Below are 25,553 nucleotides of genomic sequence, written 5' to 3' on the forward strand. Positions count from 1 at the left end.
GACTTCCACACAGTTGTCAGTGTACTTCACAGGTCCCATTTCAAATACAGTCTTATGAAGGTCCATGTGAAAATGTGAACTGTAAACAGTCAGAGTGAATTCTGCTGAACATGCACTAAACCCACACAGCTTTAGACCTCAAGCAGTTTGGACATCCTCATTCTAACTAGTGTAATTGTGGCATACAAGAAAAAGGGGGCCAAAAAAAACAAACAAACCAAAGAGCCACCTCACTACAGAGTCCCCTGTTTGTCTAGTGTCCCCTTCAAATTTCACACAGCATTGTTTAACCAACAGAAACCAAGCAGACAGCAGTGTTGCCAACACATTTTATTTAAGAAAGCAGGATTAAGAAGAACCAAGAATAGTTTCAGCATCATTTTGTTGAACAGCATTAGCCTGAGCCTAGTGCTTGACCATCCCACTGAACTGAGTAGGAGGCAGTTGGGGTTTACTGTGGTGGTAGTTGGAGTGACTAGGCAAGTCCTGAGTGAAGCTGTAGCTGCTAGAACCACTGGACACACTTGATGGGGAACCAGTGTAGGGTAACTGCACGTCAGAAGACTGTTGGCCCACATTAAAATCTACAGCAAATACTGGCTGTCTTCCACCTGCCTGCATCACAGCATTCTGTCCCCACCCACTAGAGTAGCTGCCAAGATGCCCTTTGGACAACCCATTCATGCTGGATGGGGTCTGACTTGCTGGGTTGTATTGGTTGAAGGTTACTGTGCGGGAGGCAGTTTGGGGAGGATTTGGGACCCCCTTCTGGGACTGGTCAGTGTGCAATGCAGTCTGGTGGCTCCAAGTTTGGCCCACGCTCCCAACCTGTGAAGGGGAGGCCCTACATGAGCTGCTGCTTTGAGCAGCATCATTGGATTGCTGGCTGGGGGAGGTCATGGCAGAACTTGTACCGGAACCCTGCAACTGGGCCTGGGCAGACTGGTGGCTTCCTGTCTGCCATGTACTCCCAACCTGAGAATGGAGGAACCTAGAGGAGCTGCTTTTTTGTGGAGCATTACTGACAGACTGTTGGCTACTAGATGTCACACCAGAACCAGCACTGGAGCCCTGCATTTGGGACTGGGCAGTCTGTAGTGCAGACTGTTGGCTAGTGGACTGCCACATACCTGTACCCAGCACAGGTCCAGTCTGTATTGAAGCATGATCATAACTAGAGGGCTGGGTTCCTACACTGTGGGTAAGCACAGGTGCATAATAACTGCTGCTTTTTTGCACATCACCAGCTGACTGCTGGTGGGTGGAGCTCAACCTCTGCATTTGAGACTGACCAGCTTGCTGTGCAGACTGCCAGCCAGTGTTCTGCCCTGTGCCTGCACCCTGGACTGGCAGAGGCCCATAGTAGCTGCTTTTTTGTGGAGCATCACTGGCAGACTGTTGGCTAGTAAAGACATTTGAACTCACACTGGAGCCCCGCGTCTGTGATGCAAATGGTTTGCTCGATGTCAGCCATCTACTTGCAGTCTGAGAAGGACCAGACCCACGACAGCTGCCATGTTGCGCTGCATTCTTGACAGGCTGTTGGCTAGTAGAGGTCAAGCCAGAATCCACACAGGAGCCCTGCATTTGGAACTGGGCAGGTTGCATTGCAGACTGCCAGCCAGTGGTCTGCCCTGTACCTGCACCCTGGGCTGGCAAAGGCCCATAGTAGCTGCTTTTTTGTGGAGCATCACTGGCAGACTGTTGGCTTGTAGAGGCAATAGAAGAACCAGCACTGGAGCCCTGCATCTGCAACTGGCTAGTCTGCCCTCTCCATGTCTGCCATCCATTTGCAAACCGAAAAGGAACAGCCCCGCGAGAGCTGCCATGTTGTTCAGTATCCTTGACGGGCTGTCGGCTAGTAGAGGTTACACCAGAACTCCCACTGGCACTTTGGCTAGCTAAGAGTCTGGATTTCAGCTGTGTGTAGCTTTGAGATTGAGGGGAAGGAACACGAGAAGGTTGGACCTTCTTTGAAGGATGGTATGTTGGGTGGCCTGAGGATGGAGCCCTGTAGTCTCCCTGATGGGTAGGAGCAGATTGAACAGACACAGCGTGCATTGTTGAACCAGTATACTGAATTGGGGAACCTTGAGCACTGGATATAGAGTCCAAGCTGCCAGCAGACCCCTGATGCCAGACACCTTGTTGAAACAGACCACTAGAAGTCTGGGGGGTGCCAAAGACACGATTAGCACTCTGCCCCTGAAACTGAATTTCACCATTACCAGAAGAATCCTGCAGTTGAGCTTTGGCTACAAGTCCAGGGAATTGCTGGCCACCTTGGAACACAGACTGGTAATACCCAGCAGAGCCACTTGCAGTCTGTGCACTTGAATCCATTTGACTTCTGGAACCACTCCTTAAACATCCTCCCGCAGTCTGACTGGGTTCCAGGCCTTGCTGAGGGAACACAGAGCTACTTTGCTTAGATGCAACACTGGAAGGAGAGCCCTCCATCTTGGTCAGATAAGGTAGGTAGCCAACTTCTTGGGGCTGAGCCACAGAAGCTGATGTTGCTACACCATACCAATGTGGTGCAGATTTGTTCCACACTTGAAGGGGATGAACAGAGCAGAGATTGCTTAAATTCCTGAATAGACACAAAGCATCACCATTTGTGGTTTGATCTGAACAGTTTCTCACCACCAAGCCCCTCTGCATCCCTCAGCTGAAATATGACAGGGAGGAGTAACCAGAACCTACAAGACAAAAAGGCATTTAAACATGAAAATCAACTCTCTTAAACACATACAAGGTAACGCCATAACATAAGCACAGGATATGACTACCTTCTGCTCCACCACATTGTACTGCTAGACATGGGAAACCCCAATACCCAGTTTCATACACCAACCCTTCCCCCTGGGAGAAGCACAGACAGACACAAGATCCCAGTTTGTCTGCATTCCTTTTAAGCCTCTCATTAAAGTTAGCTCATAAGAATCACCTGTTCAAACTCTTTTCAGCCATTATCTAACCAATTAAAGGAACCTACGAGTGAGTACCAAGAGCTAGAAATGATAATGGGCTGATATTAAGCATAACAGTAATATTGCGGTAGTACCAGAGGCTGCATTAATTGTACAGGCCTTAATGTTCACTTCTGGTTTGTTTGTTTCCTTCTCACATGGGTGGAATTGAGTTTGGCTGTTTATTTGTTGAGCATTTGAATCCATCAAATATCCATGTTTCACTTTATTTTTGTTTAGAAATATTTTGGAGCCATTGTTATTCCTTTCATACATCTAGTCTTGATGAAGGTTAGATGTAGGCTGGAGTTGTGAGGAATACAAAATTATCTTTCAGACACAGAATTATGATCAAAATTATAACAACATGAAGGTTGTTTCTCAAAACGTCCTAACATCCTTTTCAGATAGAATTTTATTTTTCCTTTCCATGAAAATGTATTACATTGATCTTATTAATGTCAGATGGACATGCTTAAACAGAGACACTGCATGGACGTGTCTCTTCACTTTAAACAGAGATAAACATGTAGAAGTGTTCTGTATATTTTACAGGACCTGATAGAGATCTGGTGGGGGAGGGATGTACTGTACAGTTCTGGGTTTGTGGTGGTCCATGCAGAATCCAACAACGCTCACCGTCATATCCAACTAACAATGCTTTGATATTTAGTTATATATATTAGAAATCCCACATGAAGTCTAATGCGTCAGTCATTGTAGTGATGCATGTGAACATGTAGAGTAGCAGTTTTAATGTATTGTATGCTCATATAATATCCTGTGTAGCTGTACCTGTTTATGATAAATGGCTTTATTGGTGTTACTTTTAAAAAGTGAAAGATTCTCATTAGTCAGCTTTCATTGACAGCAAGGCATGCACAAGAGGAAGAGTAGCAATAACATATTTTCAGAAAAAAAAAAAATTTCACCGTGAGAAAATGAATACTAGTCAGATACAAATGTTGAAGAGAGTCCTCAGTCTTTCCTGACAACTACCAATCAGATAAATCACCAATAATCCATTCCTCATTGTTTACTGCTGTTTTTCATGGTCATGCTTTCATTCGAAGGAGAGTGTATGAGGATACCGGTAGGTGAAGGAGAGAGATAGAGCCCATAATGCCATTACACTCGTCTCATCCTGCTGTACACACTCATATAGGCTTCATAGATGCACCGAGAGGCTGTCACTTGTTGACTAAAATATATTTTTCCTGTCCAATCTGGTTCATTGAGAGTAAAAAGGAGGGTATGAAGCCACTAAACAGGACAGGGACAAGTGACAATTTAAGAGATGCCTTAGATGATAATGGACTTTAAAAAATTAATAAAATCTCCACACATCATTAAGAATAGTAAAGTACTCCCCAGCATGTGGAGGTGTGGTCATTCAAACAAATACATAACTAAAAAGAAACGAGAGAAGCACCAGAGGAGGGGGGAGACGGTGGGAGAGCAGAGACAACTGGGAAGGAGATTAGTAGACAGAATGAGAAGAGAGGGGGCTGGAGAGAAGTGGAGAGGTTAAAGTGAGAAGAGGTCCTTGATGCACACCCAAATGTACTTGTACATCACTTCCTAAACCTTGGTCACAATATCTGGACTCGTCTTCATACAAATGCATAGATTTCTGAGCATTAGTATACTTTGCCCCTCAATTCTCTTATGAGGGAGTGAATTCCCTGTGACCTGTTCAGTTTATGATTATGGCCTTGCTCTGCATGGCAAGTTTTAAAATTAAGCTGAGTGGCAATACAGCATCAGATGAGGGAACACTGGTGAAGAGTGAAGAGTAGAGAAAGAAAAGAGACAAGGCATTTGTACACTGCACAAGAGAATTTCATTTCAATACAACTAAATAACCGAGTAATTACAGAACAGTCACCCAGTAGCATTAGATCTGATTTACACTTCAGGTAAAAGGACAGATTCTCATGGTACAATGCAGTACAACGTGGCCAACATTAGTGCAGGCAGCAGGTCACGTAGTCTACAGTTTGTTACATGGAGACGTGTATTCTGTAAAGGCCACATCACCTACAGGAGAGAATAAAGGAAAACAGGTTCTTATTCATGCTACACAGGAGGACATTATAGCACATTTAGTGTAATTATAATTCAGTTCATATGATCTTGTTCCTTAATTACATATTGAAGAGTGACGTGAAATAAGGTTGGTCATTTCTACTTCCAAAAATGACTCATGTAACATCTGTCCCAACCCTCATCTTCCATTATGGAATCTGAGGATAATGGGACTGGTTCTTACTGGGCTGGTAGTAGTCGTAGATCTTCAGCTGGCTTCAGGTTCTGCACCACTATATCCTGCTGGATAACCAGAGTGTAGGTCTCTCCCTTCTTCAGCTCGGGGAAGGGAGACAGCTGCGTCACCATACAAAATCACGTAGACCATTGTTAATGTTTGTCCCAACATACAACATACTGTTCATCTTGCAAGCAAGTTGATCTGAAACTGTTGAACTAGTGAAAGCCTGTTCTTACCCCGTTCAAGTACATGATGACGTTTCTCTCCTTTTGATCCACATGCTTTACAGTGGCATTCTCCTGTAGACAGATTATTTATAAGCAAACCAGCTAATGCATGATGGGTATTTTCAGTGAGGTCAAAGTTACCGCTATAGAGCCAGATACTGGTATCAGTGACCCCTCAACCAGACTGAACCCAGACAGCAGCTTGACCTCAATGACCACCATGTCCGTCTCAGTCCTGTTATCATTATACCCGAAAGACAAATTAAAGCAAAGTCAAAGGGTTACATGGGCAAAGCCATTCTTTCCTCTTGTTCTCTAGTAGAGCTGAGCTGACAGTCACAGTGACCCCCACAGACAGGTTTGGGGCACTGCAGTTTGATGTTGTGTTGAATGAGATACTGAAGGAGGAGAAGTCATTGGGAGGAGGGATGTTGTAGTGCTGGGTGAACTGGAAGAGAAATATTAGTAGCATACAGGATCCCTAGAGTCATTTACACACCCAAGAAACTATTCAAAATGGTCTTCAAGCATATCCACACCAAGGTGCCCCATGATCAGCACAGGAAGTGGCACCAGACTAACCTGCACAAACACAAAGCCTTGGCCTGATGCCCTGACATTGTAAACCCCAGTCACTTCCTGCAGCTGGATCTGCTGGTACAGTAGTCTTTTGTTCCGGTACACCATGAACTGGGTCTTCAAGCCGTGCGGCGACGTCACAGTCACCGCAATGGTGTCTGTTGTACTGTAGGTTGCAGTGCTATATTTTGCCAGAGCCTGAAGAGCCACTAGTGTCCTGGGCAGAGAAAAGGATTAAAAACAGAGATACAATATTGAGTGGGTTTTAAGAACAGGAGCTGACCCTGCTCCTATACTGACCAAATTGGTACTTATTGTAGGGTATTGTTTTACACTGGTGTTGTCTAACAAACAATAAGGACTAGAGCTTAAGATAGACATTTTGTATTTTGTACTTCTAGGCATCAGCATTGACCCCTGTACATTATTTGAGCTCATTGGTATCTTGGTCCAACCTACTGTACTGGCTAGGATGTATTCTATGAGGAAATGAAAGCACATTTACCTGACACTTTTATCCAAAGCAACTTACAATTATGACTGAGTACAACTTGAGCAATTGAGAATTAAGGGCCTTGCTCAGGGGCCCAACAGTGGCAGGGTTTGAACCCAGACTCTAACAAATATCAAGTACCTTAACCAGTGAGCTACCACTGCCATGAGCGCATTTGTAAGTTGCTCTGGATAAGAGCATCTGGATGGAAAGAGAAGGAAGGGAGAAAGAGAAGGATAGAAAGTGATGGTCCGAGAGGTGGAGGGGAGTGACTGATGTCCGATGTTGTGGTGGTACGGGTGAAGATCAGGTCCAGAACATTGGCCGCTTTGTGAGTCGGAGGAGAGTGGTTGAGAGTGAGGTCAAATGCTGTCAACAGTGGAAGGATGCAGGAGGAATGTAGCTTGTCTGATGGATATACACACACACACACACGCACACACACACACACACACACACACACACCAAACGAACACAGGACGCAACACTTGAAAAAATATGCTTTTTTCTCTTATGGTTAGTGTTTTTCAGTAATACTCACATGAATGCTTTATTGTCCAAGACTGGAGACATTATGCACTGTCTGCATTGAAAAACCTTTAAATATAATTTACTTGAATATCAGTTGTCCTTCAGTCTGGCAATGGTCATTTTCATGTGTCTTACTTGTCCATTTTATGCTTATTCATATCCCCCAAAAGTCTGTTTAGACAAGCGGTAACTTTAAGCTCTTTCGTGGTGCTCTGTGGTATCTTTACGCACCCCATGTCTTGTCTTAAACTGGTTGTTTTTCCAGAGCCAATAGTTTGATGCTTTATCATGGACGTTGAGCCAAAGCCATCATTTAGGCCCAGCCGACAATTATCTGTCCAAAACGGTATCTGGAAAGAGAGTCTAGCTAACTGGAAGATGTCCACTCTCTTGAAGAAAAATCATGGACAACAAGAAGTTGGAAACAGACGGCGGAAAAGAAATCATATATATATATATATATATATATACACACACATGTACATATACATAAAAGGAATCATATACATGTACATATACATAAAAGGAATCACATACATATACATAGTATACATATACACATACACATCATACACATATACATATATCTGCTTATATACACGCAGTGCCTCCCCAAAAAATCCAACAACTCTATACCAGTTAGATGAAGGAAAACAACACAAGCATTAAGTAAGAATCGATGACAAATCATTGTTTGAAATGTAACCGTGTGGGCAACGAATGGAGCGAAAGGTGTTTCCTAGTTGTCTCTGGTTTTGTGATTGTTAATAAATTAATAGCAGCAGACTTCCCGGCCCAAGAGGTCACAAAGTCATGCCCATCAAAGAAGCTCTAGGCTTAGGTACACTTCAGGCCATTTCACACCTTAATAAATTGAAAAACCAGACTTCCAGGCCCAAGAGGACACGCAAGCATGCCCAGCAAAGTAGCTTTAAACCTGGGCACATTTCATGCAGTTTGACCCTTTAAATAATACTACAACCAGACTTCTAGGCTCAAGAGGTCACACAATCATGCTCAGCAAAGAAACTCTATGCCTGGGCACATTTCAGACCATTTGACCCTTTCTGTCATTCAAAGCACCAGGCCTCTAAATCACAACCACATGCCCAGCAAAGTGGCTTTAAACTTGAGCAAACTTCAGACCATTTGACGCTTTAAATCATTCAAAGCAGCAGACTTCCAGGCCCAAGAGGTCATACAGTCATGCCCAGCAGAGTTGCTTTAAACCTGGGCACTCCTCAGGCCATTTGACCCTTTAAATGATTCAAAGCACCGGACTTCCAGGCCCAAGAGGTCACACAGTCCTGCCCAGCAAAGTACTTTTAAACCTGGGCACAAATCAGACCCTTTCTGTCATTCAAAGCACCAGACCTCCAGGCCTATAACTCACAAGCACATGACCAGCGAAGCACCCCCTCATCCAGCCACACTATACCACCTTGCCCCTCCTGGAACAACCACACCTCTAGGGCACCATACGCCCATCACTCATTCCCACCAAACTGCACCCTCACCTGGCCACGCCACACCCTGTCTCGTTTACCCTCCAGGTATGCACACCTCCACAAACCTGGCGCACCAGCCGAACCTTTTGGGCCCAGACTTAAGCACCCCTCCTCATACTAAACCCTTTACACCTGCCCCTCTCGAGCTCCAGGCCACTGCTGCATTTCCAAAGAGTCCGGCCACTGCTTCATTTTGGGTTCTGGCAGGTAGAGGGTAACTTGGAGGAGATCAAACCTGAAGGACTGGTCACTTTAAACCAGTTTCTAACAGTCCCCTTGGTTGTGATAGGTTGTGGATCAGTGTGTATTCTGGATCAGCAGGCCTGGGACAAAATAGTTTTTAAACAGCGAGTTTTAGTTTTTTAAAGACTGCGTGGTACGTATTCGTTTAAGACTGATAACTTTTATTTACTTTAATCACTTGATTATTTCGCAATTAAATAATTTTTTTAAAGTCATTAAAACTATTTTGAGGATCCCTCATTGTGTTTAATTTCATTTTCATATAATATTATGTCACATCATATCATATATAAGAATATATATATATATATATATATATATATATATATATATATATATATATATATATATGGATAAAAGCATTTTCAATAAGTCAGTTTTTGTCCCTTATTGCAAAGATGATTTAGTTTACTATGTTTTTTTATACATGTGGTTTAAATTCATCCATTTAGAAAGGCAAGGCCAAAAAGCAGAAAAAAAAAAATCAAACATCCATACCAACTGTAGGAGGTTTTTTCCAATCTATCTTCGTTTTCTTTAGATGCCACTTCTGCTTTCTGCTATTGGTTTGCTTTATTAGTTCTCTCCTGGATCCCACCTCCTTTGTATCTACATTCTCATTCTCTATGCCTCCAGCACACCAGCTCTAGAAACGCCTCATTTTTCGATCTGTCCTCTTCAGTGCCCTTCCAAAGACTGATCTGTAAAGGCATTGTGCATGGAACTCCCCGTGTGTGTGACATGCCCAGCAAAGTAGCTCTGGGCCTGTGCACACCATGCAGTTTGACCCTATAAATGAAACTAGAAACAGAGTTCCAGGCCCAAGAGGTCACCCAATCATGCCAAACAAAGCAGCTCTGGGCCTGGGCACACTTCATCACATTTGACCCTTTAAATAACCAATGCTCCAGACTTCCGGGCTCAAGAGGTCACACAGTCATGCCCAATAAAGTAGTTTTGAACCTGGGCACACTTCATCACATTTGACACTTTAAATAATACTACTACCAGATATTTTATTTATAGAGCAGCTCCTCATTGGTTCAGCTCAGAAGCTTCTTTTTGATGTCCTCTTTCTCCAGGTAATCCTGCAGAATTTGTACATAAGATTATTATGAGATTATTTATAATCAAACGGCTACACTATACAATCACATCTTCCTTTTATTTACATATTATACAGATATTTACAGATATTTATATTTTACTTACAGAGCAGCTCCTCATTGGTTTGGCTCAGAAGCTTCTTTTCAATGTCCTCTTTCTCCAGGTACCTCTGCAGTTTAGGCATCTCATCTGCCAACCGACGTGGTGTGAAGCTTAGCCTGCTGTTAAAGGCTACAGATATAGTACATCTGTGAGGTTAAAAGCGCTTATTATATGAAGCCTTATAGAGGTCATTTGGAATGATCTCTTTCAATCAACCCTAATGTAACCCTTAAAAACTTTCATGAACTCATTTGAATAACACTACCATAGCCCTTAAGAACTTTCCTAAAATTTTTTAGGATGTTCTGAACAGATTATCTCTTAAAGGTTAAATCCCTTAAAGGTCTTAGTCCTGCTCATCCCACATGCTGATGTGTGAGTGAAACAGTGCATAGGTGTAGAGACCTGGACTTGGCGAGATGCAGGCCTATCCTCGCAGTCTGGTGCTATTCTGTTGCTAGAGAACCTGAACATCCTTCTCCAACAGTATGTTCTTCTGGGCCTGATGACAACGCACACACACACATGCACACGCACACACACGGGCACAAATACAGACATACAGATACTATTTAATTTCTTCACATCTGTAGATACACTAGCATAAGTTGATATATACGTTTATGAGTATGATTATGAGCTGATTTCAACTTGACACGTACAGAGTACATAATATACATAGAGTGCGCATAGTTTTACCAGATTGAGTGCTACAGATTCTTGTGATGAAAGGTAACAAACCCAACGAAATGATGAAAACAAGTACTGGGTTAATCCCTTAAAGGTTTAAAGGAGTCTCCCTTAAATGTCTTAGTCCTGCTCATACCACATGCTGATGTGTGAGTGAAACAGTGCAGAGGTGTAGAGACCTGGACTTGGCGACATGCAGGTCTTTCCTCACAATTAGTGCTGCATTCTGATGCAGGAGAACCAGAACATGCTACTCCACACACACGCGCACACGCACACGCGCACACGCACGCGCACACACGCACGCGCACACATGCATCATCACTACAGCCAGTACAATGGAAAGGTGGGAATGTGTACTGAATGTGTACTGCTGCTATAAGTGAAAGGTGGAGGTACTGGTGGATGTGTACTGACACTATAAGGGATCTCTACCTGCAGTGACAGTCTGAGCTTCTCAAGTTCTTCCTCCAGAGATTTCGTCTCCTGTTCACAGGCCATTTTCATATCTGCCAGAGCAAGTATCATTACTGCTGGATATATATAGAACACAGATTGTATATACTGCATAATTACTACTGGATATATAAAATATACTATATATAGTACTATACATATATTAGTATCACTTTTATTGGAGCCTAAAGGCTAACATTCATTATTAGTTATGTTAGTATTATTGCATCTCCATAGTACTTACTCTTGATGGACCTGTTATGCTCCTCCTCCTCCTCCTGCTGTTTCTGCAGGAGCTCTGTCTCCTCCTGCTGCTCGTGTTTCAGCATCTTCTGAAGTACCTGGAGCTCCTTCTGCTTCTGCAACCTCAAATCCTTCAGCTGCTCCAACAAACTGTTCTCCAACTCCTGCTTCTCACGCCGCAAACACTCCAATCGGGCCACAGGCCCCACTACTGACACAGAACACACACACACACACACACACACACACACACACACACACACACACACACACACACACACACACACACACACACACGCACACACGCACACACACACGCACGCACACACACACACACACACGCACGCACATGCACGCACACGCACGCACATCACGCGCACACACACACACACACCTCTGGGAAAAAAAATAAGACCACTACAAAATTATCAGTTTCTCTAATTTTACAATTGATGGGTATATGTTTGACCAGGCTGAGCAGATGTGTTTTATTCTATAAACTACTAGCAACATTTCTGCCAAAATCCAGATAAAAATATTGTGTTTTAGAGCATGTTTTTTATGAAAATGACTAATGATCAAAATAACAAAACTTACAGAAATTTCAGACCACAAATGTGATCTGAGTATGTGTCACTAAGAACAGCTGGTATATAAAAAACGTAAAGACTTTTTAAGTTGCTTTTCAGTTCATTTAAATCATTAGTCAAGCTAATCAAACCCAACCAAGAGAGAATCCAACACTACCTGCACTCAGATGAGCTACAGGTCTCTCCAGGTTTGTCCTCAATTAAACCTCTATTAAAAGTGTTAACTGTAGTGTATTTTAAGTGTGACAGTGTAACCACTGTCTTTGGTGAAACGGGGAAGACTGTAGTCTTCCTTTATTGTGCAGACACCTGCATAGTCCTTTTTGTGAGACTGTATTACTTCACAAAATACTGCCGCAATCATCATCATCACCGCCTCTGTGAGTGAGTGTGTGTTGGTGAGAGAATGTGTTGCCACCTCCATGCCATAGTTGCTTTGTGGGTTTAGCACCATGGGGATGTCTCTCCACATGTTGGTCATGGGGTCACAGGCCTCTACACTCTGCAAGTGATCAGCACTATCAAACCCACCCACCTACAAATGCAGAAAAGAGGAGAAAGATTCATCTGGAAGTGTTACTTTGGGGATGAAGTTACATCCATTACTTCACATCTGGGAACTGCAGATCCTGTTATGGTTGGTAAATTCTGCAGTCTTGACAATAGCAGACATTTTGCATATCCTTCACTGGTAAAAACTGTAGCGTGTGTGATTGAGGTCCGTTATTGTGCATTATACAAACATACGCTAAGCGTGTGTGTGTGTGTGTGTGTGTGTGTGTGTGTGTGTGTACAATTGTGGCCAAAGGTTTTGAGATTGACAAATTTTGGGTTTTACAAGTTTTTAGATCCTTTTGTCAGATGTTTATATGGCATAGTGAAGTAATTTCATAATATTTTTTTACTTTTTATTGACAAATACATCCAGTTTAAGCAGACTTAATATTTACAATGTTGACCCTTCTGCAATTCACCTTGGCATGCTGGATATCAGCTTCTGGGCAAAGTCTTAACTGATGGCAACCCAATCTTGCCTAATCAGTGCTTGGAGTTGATCAGTTTTTCTTTTTCTACCATCTTTTGAGGAGAGACCACAGGTTCTCAATGGGATTGAGATCTGGGGAGTTTCCTGACCATGGACCAAAAATGTCAATGTTTTGTTCACCGAGCCACTTGGTTATCATCATTTTGGCCTTGTGACATGGTGCTCCGTCATGCTGGAAAAAGCATCCCACTAGCAAGTCTGGGTTTGACATCCTAAGACGGCGGCTTCGTAGCTAGCAAGCTATAGCGCCAACTAGCTACTGAAACTCTGCATTTCCATACAATTATGTCGCTATTAACAAGATAGCGAAGATTAATTAGCTACTTTGTTTCATTCTTTGGAAAGGTGCCATTTAGAGTGATATAGATGGCTACTTATGTGGTGTTGCTTAAACGTACAGGTTTGATGGTATAGATTGACGTTTGCTAGCTAATATAGAGCTAACTAGCGAGCTAATAGAAATAGCTAGCTAGCAGCAAACGTTCGCCATTAGCGATCACAAAACCAGGTACAACTAGGAAACTCATTGCGCTCCATTGGTTGCCCGAACAGTTACATTTCTAACAGTGATTTGTCATCGTTACTTACTTAATACTTTTGTTGTTTTTATTAATTTAACTGGTGTAGTTTCTGTCAGCCGCGACCCTCATGTTTCTCCAGTGGTGGTGTTCATCTCTGCCCATCTGAATTATTGCATTTAACTACTTGTTGTTTCACGTTGACATTTTTTTTTTATCGGGGACACTGCGTGTATATAAGCAGATATGATTTCTTTTCCGCCGTCTGTTTCCATCTTCTTGTTGTCCATGATTTTTCTTCAAGAGTGGACATCTTCCAGTTAGCTAGACTCTCTCTCCAGATACCGTTTTAGACAGATAAACGTCGGCTGGCCCTAAATGATGGCTTTGGCTCAACGTCCACGATAAAGCTGTGGAAAAACAACCAGTTTAAGACAAGACATGCGATGCGTAAAGATACCACAGAGCACCACGAAAGAGCTTAAACGTACCGCTTGTCTAAACAGACTTTTGGGGGATATGAATAAGCATAAAACGGACAAGTAAGACACATGAAAATGACCATTGCCAGAGTGAAGGACAACTGATATTCAAGAAAATTATATTTAAAGGTATTTCAACGCGGACATCACTCCCGTGTGGTGATCTGTGTTAACTCTGAGTGAGCATGTTAATAGAGTTATGGTCACTGCACAATATTTTATTTTTTAACCTATCTTCCCTCCTTTTTTAAACAAAGTAAAAGCCAATATGAAAAATATAAATATGTTTTTATATATATATATATATATATATATATATATATATATATATTGTGTGTGTGTGTGTGTGTGTGTGTGTGTATAGGCTCATGAAAAGAATAACGAGTAAATTATACTGGATGTGGAAGCATGTTCTGGTTCTCCTGCAGCAGAATGCAGCACTAATTGCCAGGAAAGACCTGCATGCCTCCAAGTCCAGGTCTCTACACCTCTGCACTTTTTCACTCACACATCAGCATGTGGGATGAGCAGGACTAAGACCTTTGAGGGATTTAACCTTTAAGAGATAATCTGTTCAGAACATCCTAAAAAAAATTAGGAAAGTTCTTAAGGGCTATGGTAGTGTTATTCAAATGAGTTCATGAAAGTTTGTAAGGGTTACATTAGGGTTGATCGAAAGAGATCATTCCAAATGACCTCTATAAGGTTTCATATAATAATTGCTTTTAGCCTCATAGATGTACTATTACTGTAGCCTTTAAGAGCAGGCTAAACTTCACACCACGTCTCTTCTGCCCTCAGGCGGTTGGCAGATGAGATGCCTAAACTGCAGGAGTACCTGGAGAAAGAGGACATTGAAAAGAAGCTTCTGAGCCAAACAATGAGGAGCTGCTCTGTACGTAAAATATAAATATCTGTAAATATCTGTATAATATGTAAATAAAAGGAAGATGTGGTTGTATAGTGTAGTCGTTTGATTATAAATAATCTCATAATAATTTTATCTACAAATTCTGCAGGAGTACCTGGAGAAAGAGGACATCAAAAAGAAGCTTCTGAGCTAAACCAATGAGGAGCTGCTCTGTAAATAAAATATCTGTATAATATGTAAATAAAAGGAAGATGTGGTTGTATAATGTAGTCGTTTGATTATAAATAATCTCATAATAATCTTATCCCCAAATTCTTACACATTTACATAGTAACATTCACTCATATACTCAAATTCCATATCATACTTAGAAAACGTCCACCTCATCTATTTTAAAGTTTTTTTCCTGATCAATAATACACAAAGAAAATAGAAAAAAGTGAACAGCACCCTCTAGCGATGCACCTCAATTATTTCAAGATAACTGTAAAACATGGCTAGGTTAAATCGGCGTTAGCTTGCAGCTAGAACAAAAAAAAAATGCTCAGATTAACTTGTGTCTCATGGCACGCAGCTGAGTTTAAAATTAAACACAATTAAATCAAATTAAATTGACCCAGCTGCAACAAGCTCAGCAGCCACATTTAATTTCACTGATTGGTCAGTTAGCCAGGCTATACAAAACAGGCTATTGTTAGAAATTCTGCACATGTGATTCGCTTAGCTTCACATCTCACACTGCTTATAATTATAAGATAACGTATCCACGTTCGTAATAACGTGGTGAAATCTGCCAAAAATGCTGAGACTGAGCATAATAAATAATAAGACAATCTGAGCACTTAGTGAACATATTTCTAAATGAGAAGAAAAAGTTCTTCCAAACAATATAAAGCACACAATTCTATATGGGAAAACAGTTACATTTGTCATTAAGAGAAGCACTACTTATTACACAAATGTCAATAACTGTCGTAATATTGATAGTTCAACAGTCTTCCTCTGTCTATTATACGCACTGTACACATGTTAAATATTTGCCTTGAAGTTACAATGAAATGACTTCCAGGCACCCAGAAAATTGTTATATACAAACAGACACCCCATACCAACATAAGCATAGTGCAACTCTATGTTTACGCACCAGGGATTGAGTGGGCAAGTGCGTGTATATGCAAGTTTAAATTATTATACACAAATGTAAGTAGTAGGTTATTTATGTGAAAATGTTTCATATGTATGTACAAGTCGTGTTTCCCTGATTTGTCCCTAAATGGCCCCTCATAATTCAGCAGTAATGAAGCTAGTTAGATTTTGCTCAGAATGAAGTACACTTTGGGATGTTATATGTATCACAGTCTCCGGTGAGCCGTACATGGTTAATCAATCCATGTTGAGGTAGAGTCACTGCATTAATGACACATCTGTTTGCATTGCCAGTTGTTGCTATGGCAGCAATGAAATTAGGAAATTCAAAGAAAAACAACTCATCTACACTCTTGGAACTTTAGAACCCCATATGTCCTGTGGCCTGATGTCACATGTGAGGGGAATCCCATGAACACCTTTACAGATCAGTCTGTGGAAAGACACTGAAGAGGACAGAGAAAAAATGAGACGTTTCTGGAGATGGTGTACTGGACGCATCGAGGACGAATATACAGACACAAAGGATGTGGAAGGTAAATGTAAATATAATGCCACTCACACCTGCGGTTGCTGGTGCTTCCACTCATAACTGCGGTTAAAATTCCTTTTTTGTCTTTAGCGTTGCATTGTCGCCTCTATCTCCCAATAATTCATACTTGAGTCTTTAGAAATCAAATTTTTGGGGGAATATATGCCATTTCCTGTTATTTGTGCAGAATACACACTTTCACTTTGGAATCCACAAAGTTTTATAAATGAGGTCCCTGAATAACATCAATCTATTTCTACCCTATATCGCTTTCTAATTTCATATGTCTGTCTTTCTTTCTGTTTGTCTCTGTGTGTGTGTGTGTGTGTGTGTGTGGTTCTGTGTCAGTAGTGTGGCCTGTGGCCCGATTGGAGTGTTTGCGGTGTGAGAAGGAGGAGTTGGAGAACAGTTTGTTGGAGCAGCTGAAGGAGCTGAGGTTGCAGAAGCAGAAGGAGCTCCAGGTTCTTCAGGAGATGCTGAAACACGAGCAGCAGGAGGAGACAGAGCTCCTGCAGAAACAGCAGGAGGAGGAGGAGCATAACAGGTCCATCAAGAGTAAGTACTATGGAAATGCAATAATACTAACATAACTAATAATGAATGTTAGCCTTTAGGCTCCAATAAAAGTGATACTAATATATGTATAGTACTATATATAGTATATTTTATATATCCAGTAGTAATTATGTAGTATATAAAATCTGTGTTCTATATATATCCAGCAGTAATGATACTTGCTCTGGCAGATATGAAAATGGCCTGTGAACAGGAGAAGAAATCTCTGGAGGAAGAACTTGAGAAGCTCAGACTGTCACTGCAGGTAGAGATCCCTTATAGTGTCAGTACACATACACCAGTACCTCCATCTTTCACTTATAGCGGCAGTACACATTCAGTACACATTCCCACCTTTCCATTGTACTGGCTGTAGTGATGATTCGTGTGTGCCTGTGTGTGTGCGCGTGTGTGTGCGTGTGTGTATGTATGCGTGTGTTTGTGTGCGCGTGTGTGTGCGCACGTGTGTGTGCGCGCGTGTGTGTGGGTGTGTGCGTGCGTACGCGTGTGCTTATGCATATGTGTGTGTTATACCAGCCTATAGAGGAGGACATTATGAGCCTGAAAGTGGCGCTGGAGATGAAGAACCAGGAGATCAAAGATCAGCATGATCATCTGGTAAAATTATATACTCTGTATATATACTATATACTTTGTATGTAGTACCTGGTTTAACACTATACCCTCTGTGTATATATACTATATACTGTTTATGTAGTACCTGGTTTAACACTATACCCTCAGCTTACTCTAGTCTGCAGATGTGAAGAAATTAAACAGAATGTGTATCTGTGTATATTTGTGCACCTGTATGTGCGCATCTGTGTGTGTGTGTGTGTGTGTGTGTGTGTGTGTGTCTGTGTGTGTGTGGAGTAGCATGTTCTGGTTCTCCTGCAGCAGAATGCAGCATTAATTGCAAGGAAAGACCTGCATGTCGCCAAGTCCAGGTCTCTACACCTCTGCACTGTTTCACTCACACATCAGCATGTGGTATGAGCAGGACTAAGACCTTTAAGGGAGACTTCTTTAAACCTTTAAGGGATTAACCCTGTACTTGTTTTCTTCATATGGCTGGGTTTGTCACCTTTCATTACAAGAATCTGTAGCACTCAATCTGGTAAAACTATGCACTCTCTATGTATATTATATACTCTGTACGTGTCAAGTTGAAATCAGCTCATAATCAAACTCATAAACGTATATATCAACTTATGCTAGTGTATCTACAGATGTGAAGAAATTAAACAGTATCTGTATGTCTGTTTGTGTGCCCGAGTGTGTGCGTGTTCATGTGTGTGTGCGTTGTCATCAGGCCCAGAAGAATATACTGTTGGAGAAGCGTGTTCAGGTCCTCTAGTAACAGAATAGCACCAGACTGCAAGGATAGGCCTGCATCTCGCCAAGTCCAGGTCTCTACACCTATGCACTGTTTCACTCACACATCAGCATGTGGGATGAGCAGGATTAAGACCTTTAAGGGATTTAACCTTTAAGAGATAATCTGTTTCACTGCCCAGGCACTGCACAGCCCCCCACATTGTCTCTTTGGGCTGATCCTCTTATACTTCTCATACTTTTGATCATAAGGGTGTTAATGGCTTGTGTTTGTCTAGTCTCCACCCCAGACCTGGTTGCCATGGGAGACCCTACCAGGAGCTAACATTCCTGAGAACGTAACCCTGGAAATCATTAGACCTCCCAAGCACTTCCTTCGTGATAATTCCCCAATCTAGGGAGGAAATTAGACTTAACATCTTAGTCATACTACACTGACCATGTAGCTTCCAATACAATTAAAGGCATATTTTGTGAGAACCAGGAACTGATGAGTATGTAGCCTAAACAATAGATTAAAGTCACTTTCATTAACAGTAAAGTTGCAGAAAACACTTAGTGCTAGAAGGAAATGCATAGTTAGGGGTAAATATACAAACTCTAGCACTTATTGTTTATATCACTTATCGTTGTTTAAGATAGACCTTATGTATTTTGCACTTCTAGGTATCAGCATTTATCCCTGTATTCCACAGTATTCTAGTTCATTGGTATGTTTAATTCTAACCTACTATACTGAACTTGGATATATTCTATGAGTAAATGACAAAGCACTTTTGTAAGTCGTTCTGGATGAGCGCGTCTGCTAAATGCTGTAAATGTAAATATACTTGTAATCCTGCTGAGTTTGTTTGTTTTTTTTCTGTGTACTTAGGGACAAGATTAGGACCTCTAGAAAGTTAGACTAGATATTAATTGCTTTTTTTTCCTCTTAAAATTGTCATTATTGTGGTGACCATTGTTGGCCAGAGAAGCATGGGCCCCCCTTTGAGTCTTGGTTCCTCTCAAGGTTTCTTCCTCATGTTCTAGGGAGTTTTTCCTTGCCACTGTTGCCCTTGTCTTGCTCACTGGAGGCTTGGACTTGGACATTTGTAAAGCTGCTTTGTGACAACTGTTGTAAAAAGCGCTATACAAATAAATTTTGATTTTGATTTGATTGACTTAGTTGAAGTGATATAGAAGTTGATAGGAAAGAGGATAAGCTATTGCACCACTAAACTATTTTCTGTAAAGAGAACCATGTTTACATGTGGAGTGACACAGAAGTAAGTGGCATATTTACTGATAGCATATGAGAATACTTCAGTGTAGTAGCCCAGTGATAACCAGTCAGAAGAGAATCTGCCACACTGAAGTGTCGTTAGAAGAACTTCAGGTAAAGCCAACATGTTAGAACTAAAAAAATGAAATACATGTGTTTTGAAAGCCAGTTTGCTCTGAGCAAAGCAGTAAGGGTACAACCTGTACTGTCTTGCCTAACATGTCTCTACCACAAAAAAAAAACCAAAAAAAAAACAGATTAATTATTAGAAAATTATTGTAATTATGGGCACAGGAAAATTCAAAAGGCTAAAACCTTGGCATTCACACACCCCTGTTGACCCTGACTATCCTGACCCAGAGAAGTCACCACTGCACTGGTACACTCATGTCCAGAATTAAGCTTCCAGCAAGACAGTAAAGGGGACTTTACACAGAAAAAAAGTAATATTGTCTGAAATTAAGTGCGACAATAGACAGCAGTGGTGGGTGTTATAACATAAAATGTCTCACCAACAGCAGCTGACACAACTAGTGTGTGCAATATTTTTATTTATTACCTCGCTATATGGGGGGCATTTTGAGCATATCTGAATATCTGGGGGTAATGTGTCTCTCACAATATAGACTGTGCCTATAGTCCAACATTAGTTTCTTTGCTATAATACGCTCGCCGTGATAGCAGCTAATTAGCGTGCAGACTCGCCCCCATTAAACGAGCCACAGAAACCAGCTAGCTAGCAAGCTAAAGAGTAAACCTAGCTAGCTAGTTCTGCTTCATACTGGCTCATTTGACATACGAGTTTATCTTTTGCTCATAATGCATTAATGACATTTACCATCTCCAGTTAACAATTTACTTCAGGTTTTGGTCTTTTTACACAGGTTTTTACCATAGCGTTTGTGTACTCAGTTTCGTCAAATAGTTAGCTAGCTAACCTAGTGCCTGTGTGTGTGATAGTTAGGACAATTCTTGATTTCTTCGATATCAAAGGTAGACCTAAAATTCTTCTTTATGTCTTTCTGTGTGCATGTATGTTTGTATGTATCTATCGCTCTATAGGTATGTATTGTTATGTATGTATCTGTTTATCCATCTACAGGTATGTATCAGTAACGTACCGATGGATAGACAGTGAGGGAAGCACATTGTAGGTATGTGACCTACAACCTTCACTTGTCTGTCTTTAAGTGGGTTTCCCCTAAGGCTGGATTTTAAGGCCCTGTTTTGGGTCTACACTGAACACCATCAGTCCATCCAACAGTCCATCATCTTAGCCATTCATCTACCCACCTCTGCCCTGAAGTCATTCCCCTCAGTCCTAGCTTAGCTAGGTCCTCCCTCCTTGTTTGATCAATCTCCCTCTCTTTTTCTATCTAGCTCTTTGTTTTTTCACATTGCACAAGAAACGTTTGTGCGCAATTAGACACGCACGCACGCACAAACACTCACGCACACACACTCGTGCTCACACGCACACACTCGCGCGCACACACACACATGCACATGTGTACACACACACACATATGCTGTACTGACTCTGTAGTCTAACTCAGAGCATTTTAAATTTAAAAAATTCCATTGAGATTAAGTTGCAAAACCACATCTTTAATTTGAGAAATTAACATCAATAATGGATGAACTATACAGTAATAACTGCTCAGTTTGTTCTGAATCCTCTTATTTAACGGGACCATGAGTAACTGGCCCCATGGCTGCTTGTTTCTCAGCCAGCTGTTTGTCATTACGTTATTAGATCCTGCACTAGAGAGCTAGCAAAGGTCTAGAACAAACCCATTTAATACACAAAAAGGTCTGGAGTAAACGCCTTCACATCACTTAGAGTGTGGCCTCCTTACAGACTGTCTCGTAGGTGTAGTGATGGATGGAGAGAGAGTACCATCTCCCTCTCATTAACTGTAAACCTGGAATATATTTATGATGGCCAGTAACCTGAATTTCCAACACCCTAGACAATGCAGACTCAGTACGGTATGCTGCCTTCTCTATTCAATTGCCATTAAGGGTTCTTATTGATGGGTTGGGATTATAGAATTATGGTGTATTAACAGATTATTGCTTCTGTGTGCTTTGGATGACATGCCCAAATCCACCTGAATATGTCAAAGCCAATCCAGGTGGTGTTTATATGAGTAAGGTTTATATGAGTAATCTTCATCACTGCCCACTGGTTCTCTGGCAGCTCCAAGCGCAGACATGACGAGTGTGAAGAAGTGGGCGCCTTCGCCTCTCCGGGTCCTACACCTGTCCGCCAGGCTCTTCTCACATCCACGCGCTTCCAGTCAGTGGGGGCGGCCTCCCACGACCCCCGCCCACAGCACTTCTCGCGGACGTGCAATGCTGTGCACTTCCTGTGTCAAATGTATGGGTTCGGCGTGCCACTCTACAACGTGCGCTATCATACCAACACCAATGGCTTACTCTGTGTCAACTACAGCGTGCTGGTACCAGGGTTATCCGAACCGTTCTGCGGTGCTGCCGAAGTTCTCCCCTGCCCCAACAACAACAACATGGAGGAGGAGGCCCACCACACCGCTGCCGAACAGGTCCTCAAGGCCATGGGTCATGCCTAGAGTTACTGCTGTTACTTTTCAATTTGAATAAGCTTGGTTCATTTTGTTGTTTGAATTCTCATATTTACCGATGTTTTATGTTTTATGTTATGTTTTTTCTTAAGTTGTATAATGTTTTAATTATGCAGTAAGAGTTTCCAGTTTGTAAATGCTTTTTGTGGTTTTTGCATGTAGTTGAGTTCACAATTTTGACTGTGTTGCACATTAAAAAAGAAAGTTGTTGGATACATTTCTCCCTCTTTTCCCACAGATATTAAAAATGTTCTCATTGACTGGGGGGGGTTACACCTGTTAAAGCGTAATACAGGTGTCCTAATGTGAGCTCGGGCAGGACAGAAACCTCCCATGGAGCAGAACAGCAAAAACTCGTTTAATTTTCATTTTCAGTAGGTATACAGACCGTGAAAGTGAGGCTTCTGGCTTTTTGGGTTTTAAGCAGGAAGTGTCAGAAAATTTACCACAGGGATAACTGACTTGTGGCGGCCAATCGTTCATAGCGACGTCGCTTTTTGATCCTTCGATGTCGGCTCTTCCCATCACTGTGAAGCAGAATTCACCAAGCGTTGGATTGTTCACTCACTAACAGGGAACGTGAGGTGGGTTTAGACCGTCATGAGACAGGTTAGTTTTACCCTACTGATGATGTGGTGTTGCAACAGTAATCCTGCTCAGTATGAGAGGAACCGCAGGTTCAGACATTTGGTGCCTGTGGGATTATGACTGAACGCCTCCAAATCAGAATCCTCCCGGACCCCAGTGAGCAAAGACACGTGTGAACGGACCAGGGATTCAGCTGCAAAGCATGTTTGTGGAGAACCTGGTGCTAATTGACCTTAAATGACCTGATTCTGGGCCAGGTTCTTGTGAGTGGCAGAGCAGCTACGTTGCTGCGATCCATTGAAAATTAGCCCTTGATCCAATCTAAGAGGTTTAGCCCAAGGAGGGGGGCTTAAGTGTGGTCCCTAAAGGGTCGGCTGGCGCGCTGCAATCCTGGAGGTCTGGAGCTCCGGAATGTAGAGTGGGATATGGTGAGGAGTGTGTCCAGGTGAGTATGTGCTGTGCTGGGTATGAGTGATGGAGTGTAGCGCCCTGGAGGTATGGATGTTCCATAAGGGGAAATGATGCGGAGTGTGCCCAGGTGAGGATGCACTTAGTCAAAGCTTTTTCTCTCCTCCTGCCGTATACTCCCCAACTCGTTGCAGGGCCGACGTAGAGCATGTGGCCGCGCGTTTGCTTGCAGCGTCCAGTATTATTATATCCTATACACACAAACCCCATTCAACCGCCCAGCACGGCTGTCAGAGGGGGTGTGTGACTGTCGATCTACAACAGGTGGTAGTAACACTGAAAGAACTTTTTTAAAGCCAGAATTTACCAAATTTATTTTTCACATTACATTCTATATTACATAAAGTCATTTACTTCAGATCTCAAGGCAGAGTTGTAATGGCAAATAGTAAATTGTTAATACAGATTTTTTTTTTGTATTATTAATAGGTTAATAATATTAGTTTATTCGATCAAGTAGGCTAACGCTGGGTATTGTTAAAACCATCAACTACAATGTGTTTATTTACTTACCTTTATTTACATTCTGAGTGTAAAATCTCATATTTACGTAAACATTCACATAAAAGATTCACAATCTTTTCATCATGACTGGGCATACAGAGAAACCGCTTTCCCAACGCCTCAGTCCGGCGGGATTCCAGAGTTTAGAGCATGGACCCCTTCAGTGCACTGGTAGCCTTTACCAGAGCTGGGTTGAGCTCCGGTCCTGGTGACCAGAACAATTTAATCAAATGTGTTGTGTTTTTTGTTCCTCTCCAAGATGTTTCAGATGCCGATATTCAGATTTGAGTCTGAGCAAGTTGAGAAACCCACTATGAGGGTTTCTGGGTGCTCTGGAGGAGCATTCAGAAGTACTTGTGACTAGAGAAACACAGCCAATCACATAAACAAGAAATAATGTCAGTAATGTTTGCAGCAGGTGTTTCAAATGTGCCCAGACTCATATTCAAAAATATCCATGTTTCAACAGTTTGAAGGTGGCCATGATGCTAACAGTCTGGTGGAAATTCCACAAGATATCAAACTCCACACTCACACAAACTAGTCATTCTCCCATTTGGAACAATCCAGACTTTACCATGAACAAAAATATTAAACTTTACCTCTTGGATAGAAAAAGGCATTACACACCTTAAACATATTTATCATAAGACTTCTTTCATGTCACGCCCACAACTAGCCCCAAAATATGGTATAGAAAGCCCCTAGTTCCTACAATACCATCAGCTAAGATCACCTATGTGTTCAAAAATCAATTCCGATACCTACATCCATATCAGATTTTATAAACAAACATTCTTAATACAAAAAACCTATTATCTAAGATATACAAAACAATAGTGAAATCAAATCTCACAGTTACTCTCCCATCGAGACAATGGGAGGAAGATTTATTACTAGCCCCCGATACCACAGTTTGGATTAAAATGTGTAATAATAATTACCACATGACAGCAACACTAACCTACAATGCATTCAGTACAAAATAATACAGAGTACATTATACTACACATTGGATGTTTAAAATTGGTTTCACAAGCTCAGCAATCTGTACATATTTTACTCAAAACACAGCTGACGATTACATTCACGCCACGTGGCAGAGCACACCTATCAAGCAATTTTGGCAAGTCATCATCACCAACATATCCCATGCTTTAAATAACCATAGCCATCCAACACCATCTTTATTTCTCCTAGGAGACATATCATCAACCAATATGACAGGATACTATGTATAACATTATTATATTGATATAATAAAAATATTATTGCAAAAAAACAACAAACAAAAAAAACATACTCATGAACTGGAAAACAAAAAATAATATTAGTGTCACCCAATAGAAAAATCTATTGATAGACTATATATCAATAGAATAATTCTATTAATTATTAATCAATAACAGAACCAATCATCTAGACTGGAGACCATTGATAAAATCCATACAGAGCCAATCCATAAACGATAAATATCACACTCTAATACGTGTACATATACAATCCAACATACATGTACTCGCACGTAACCATATATATATATATATATATATATATATATATATATATATATACATACATACATACATACATACATACATACATACATAAACACACACACACACACACACA

General features: G+C 41.5%; 1 protein-coding gene across 1 annotated transcript; it reads right to left on the bottom strand.

Moving 5' to 3' along the window:
* Positions 1–325: 325 nt before the first annotated feature.
* LOC145655879 (uncharacterized) lies at positions 326–2,863 on the bottom strand. Its single transcript, XM_081709340.1, has 3 exons — positions 2,793–2,863; positions 2,647–2,702; positions 326–2,555 (listed from the first exon to the last, which is right to left on the bottom strand). Exons 1-3 carry the CDS (start codon positions 2,822–2,824, stop codon positions 406–408), a joined length of 2,238 nt encoding a protein of 745 aa, XP_081565466.1. The 5' UTR covers positions 2,825–2,863; the 3' UTR covers positions 326–405.
* Between the last annotated feature and the right edge of the window lie 22,690 nt (positions 2,864–25,553).

This window comes from Electrophorus electricus, unplaced genomic scaffold (genome assembly GCF_041902795.1).
Source record: "Electrophorus electricus isolate QZ-2024a unplaced genomic scaffold, ASM4190279v1 Scaffold38, whole genome shotgun sequence".
NCBI lineage: Eukaryota > Metazoa > Chordata > Actinopteri > Gymnotiformes > Gymnotidae > Electrophorus > Electrophorus electricus.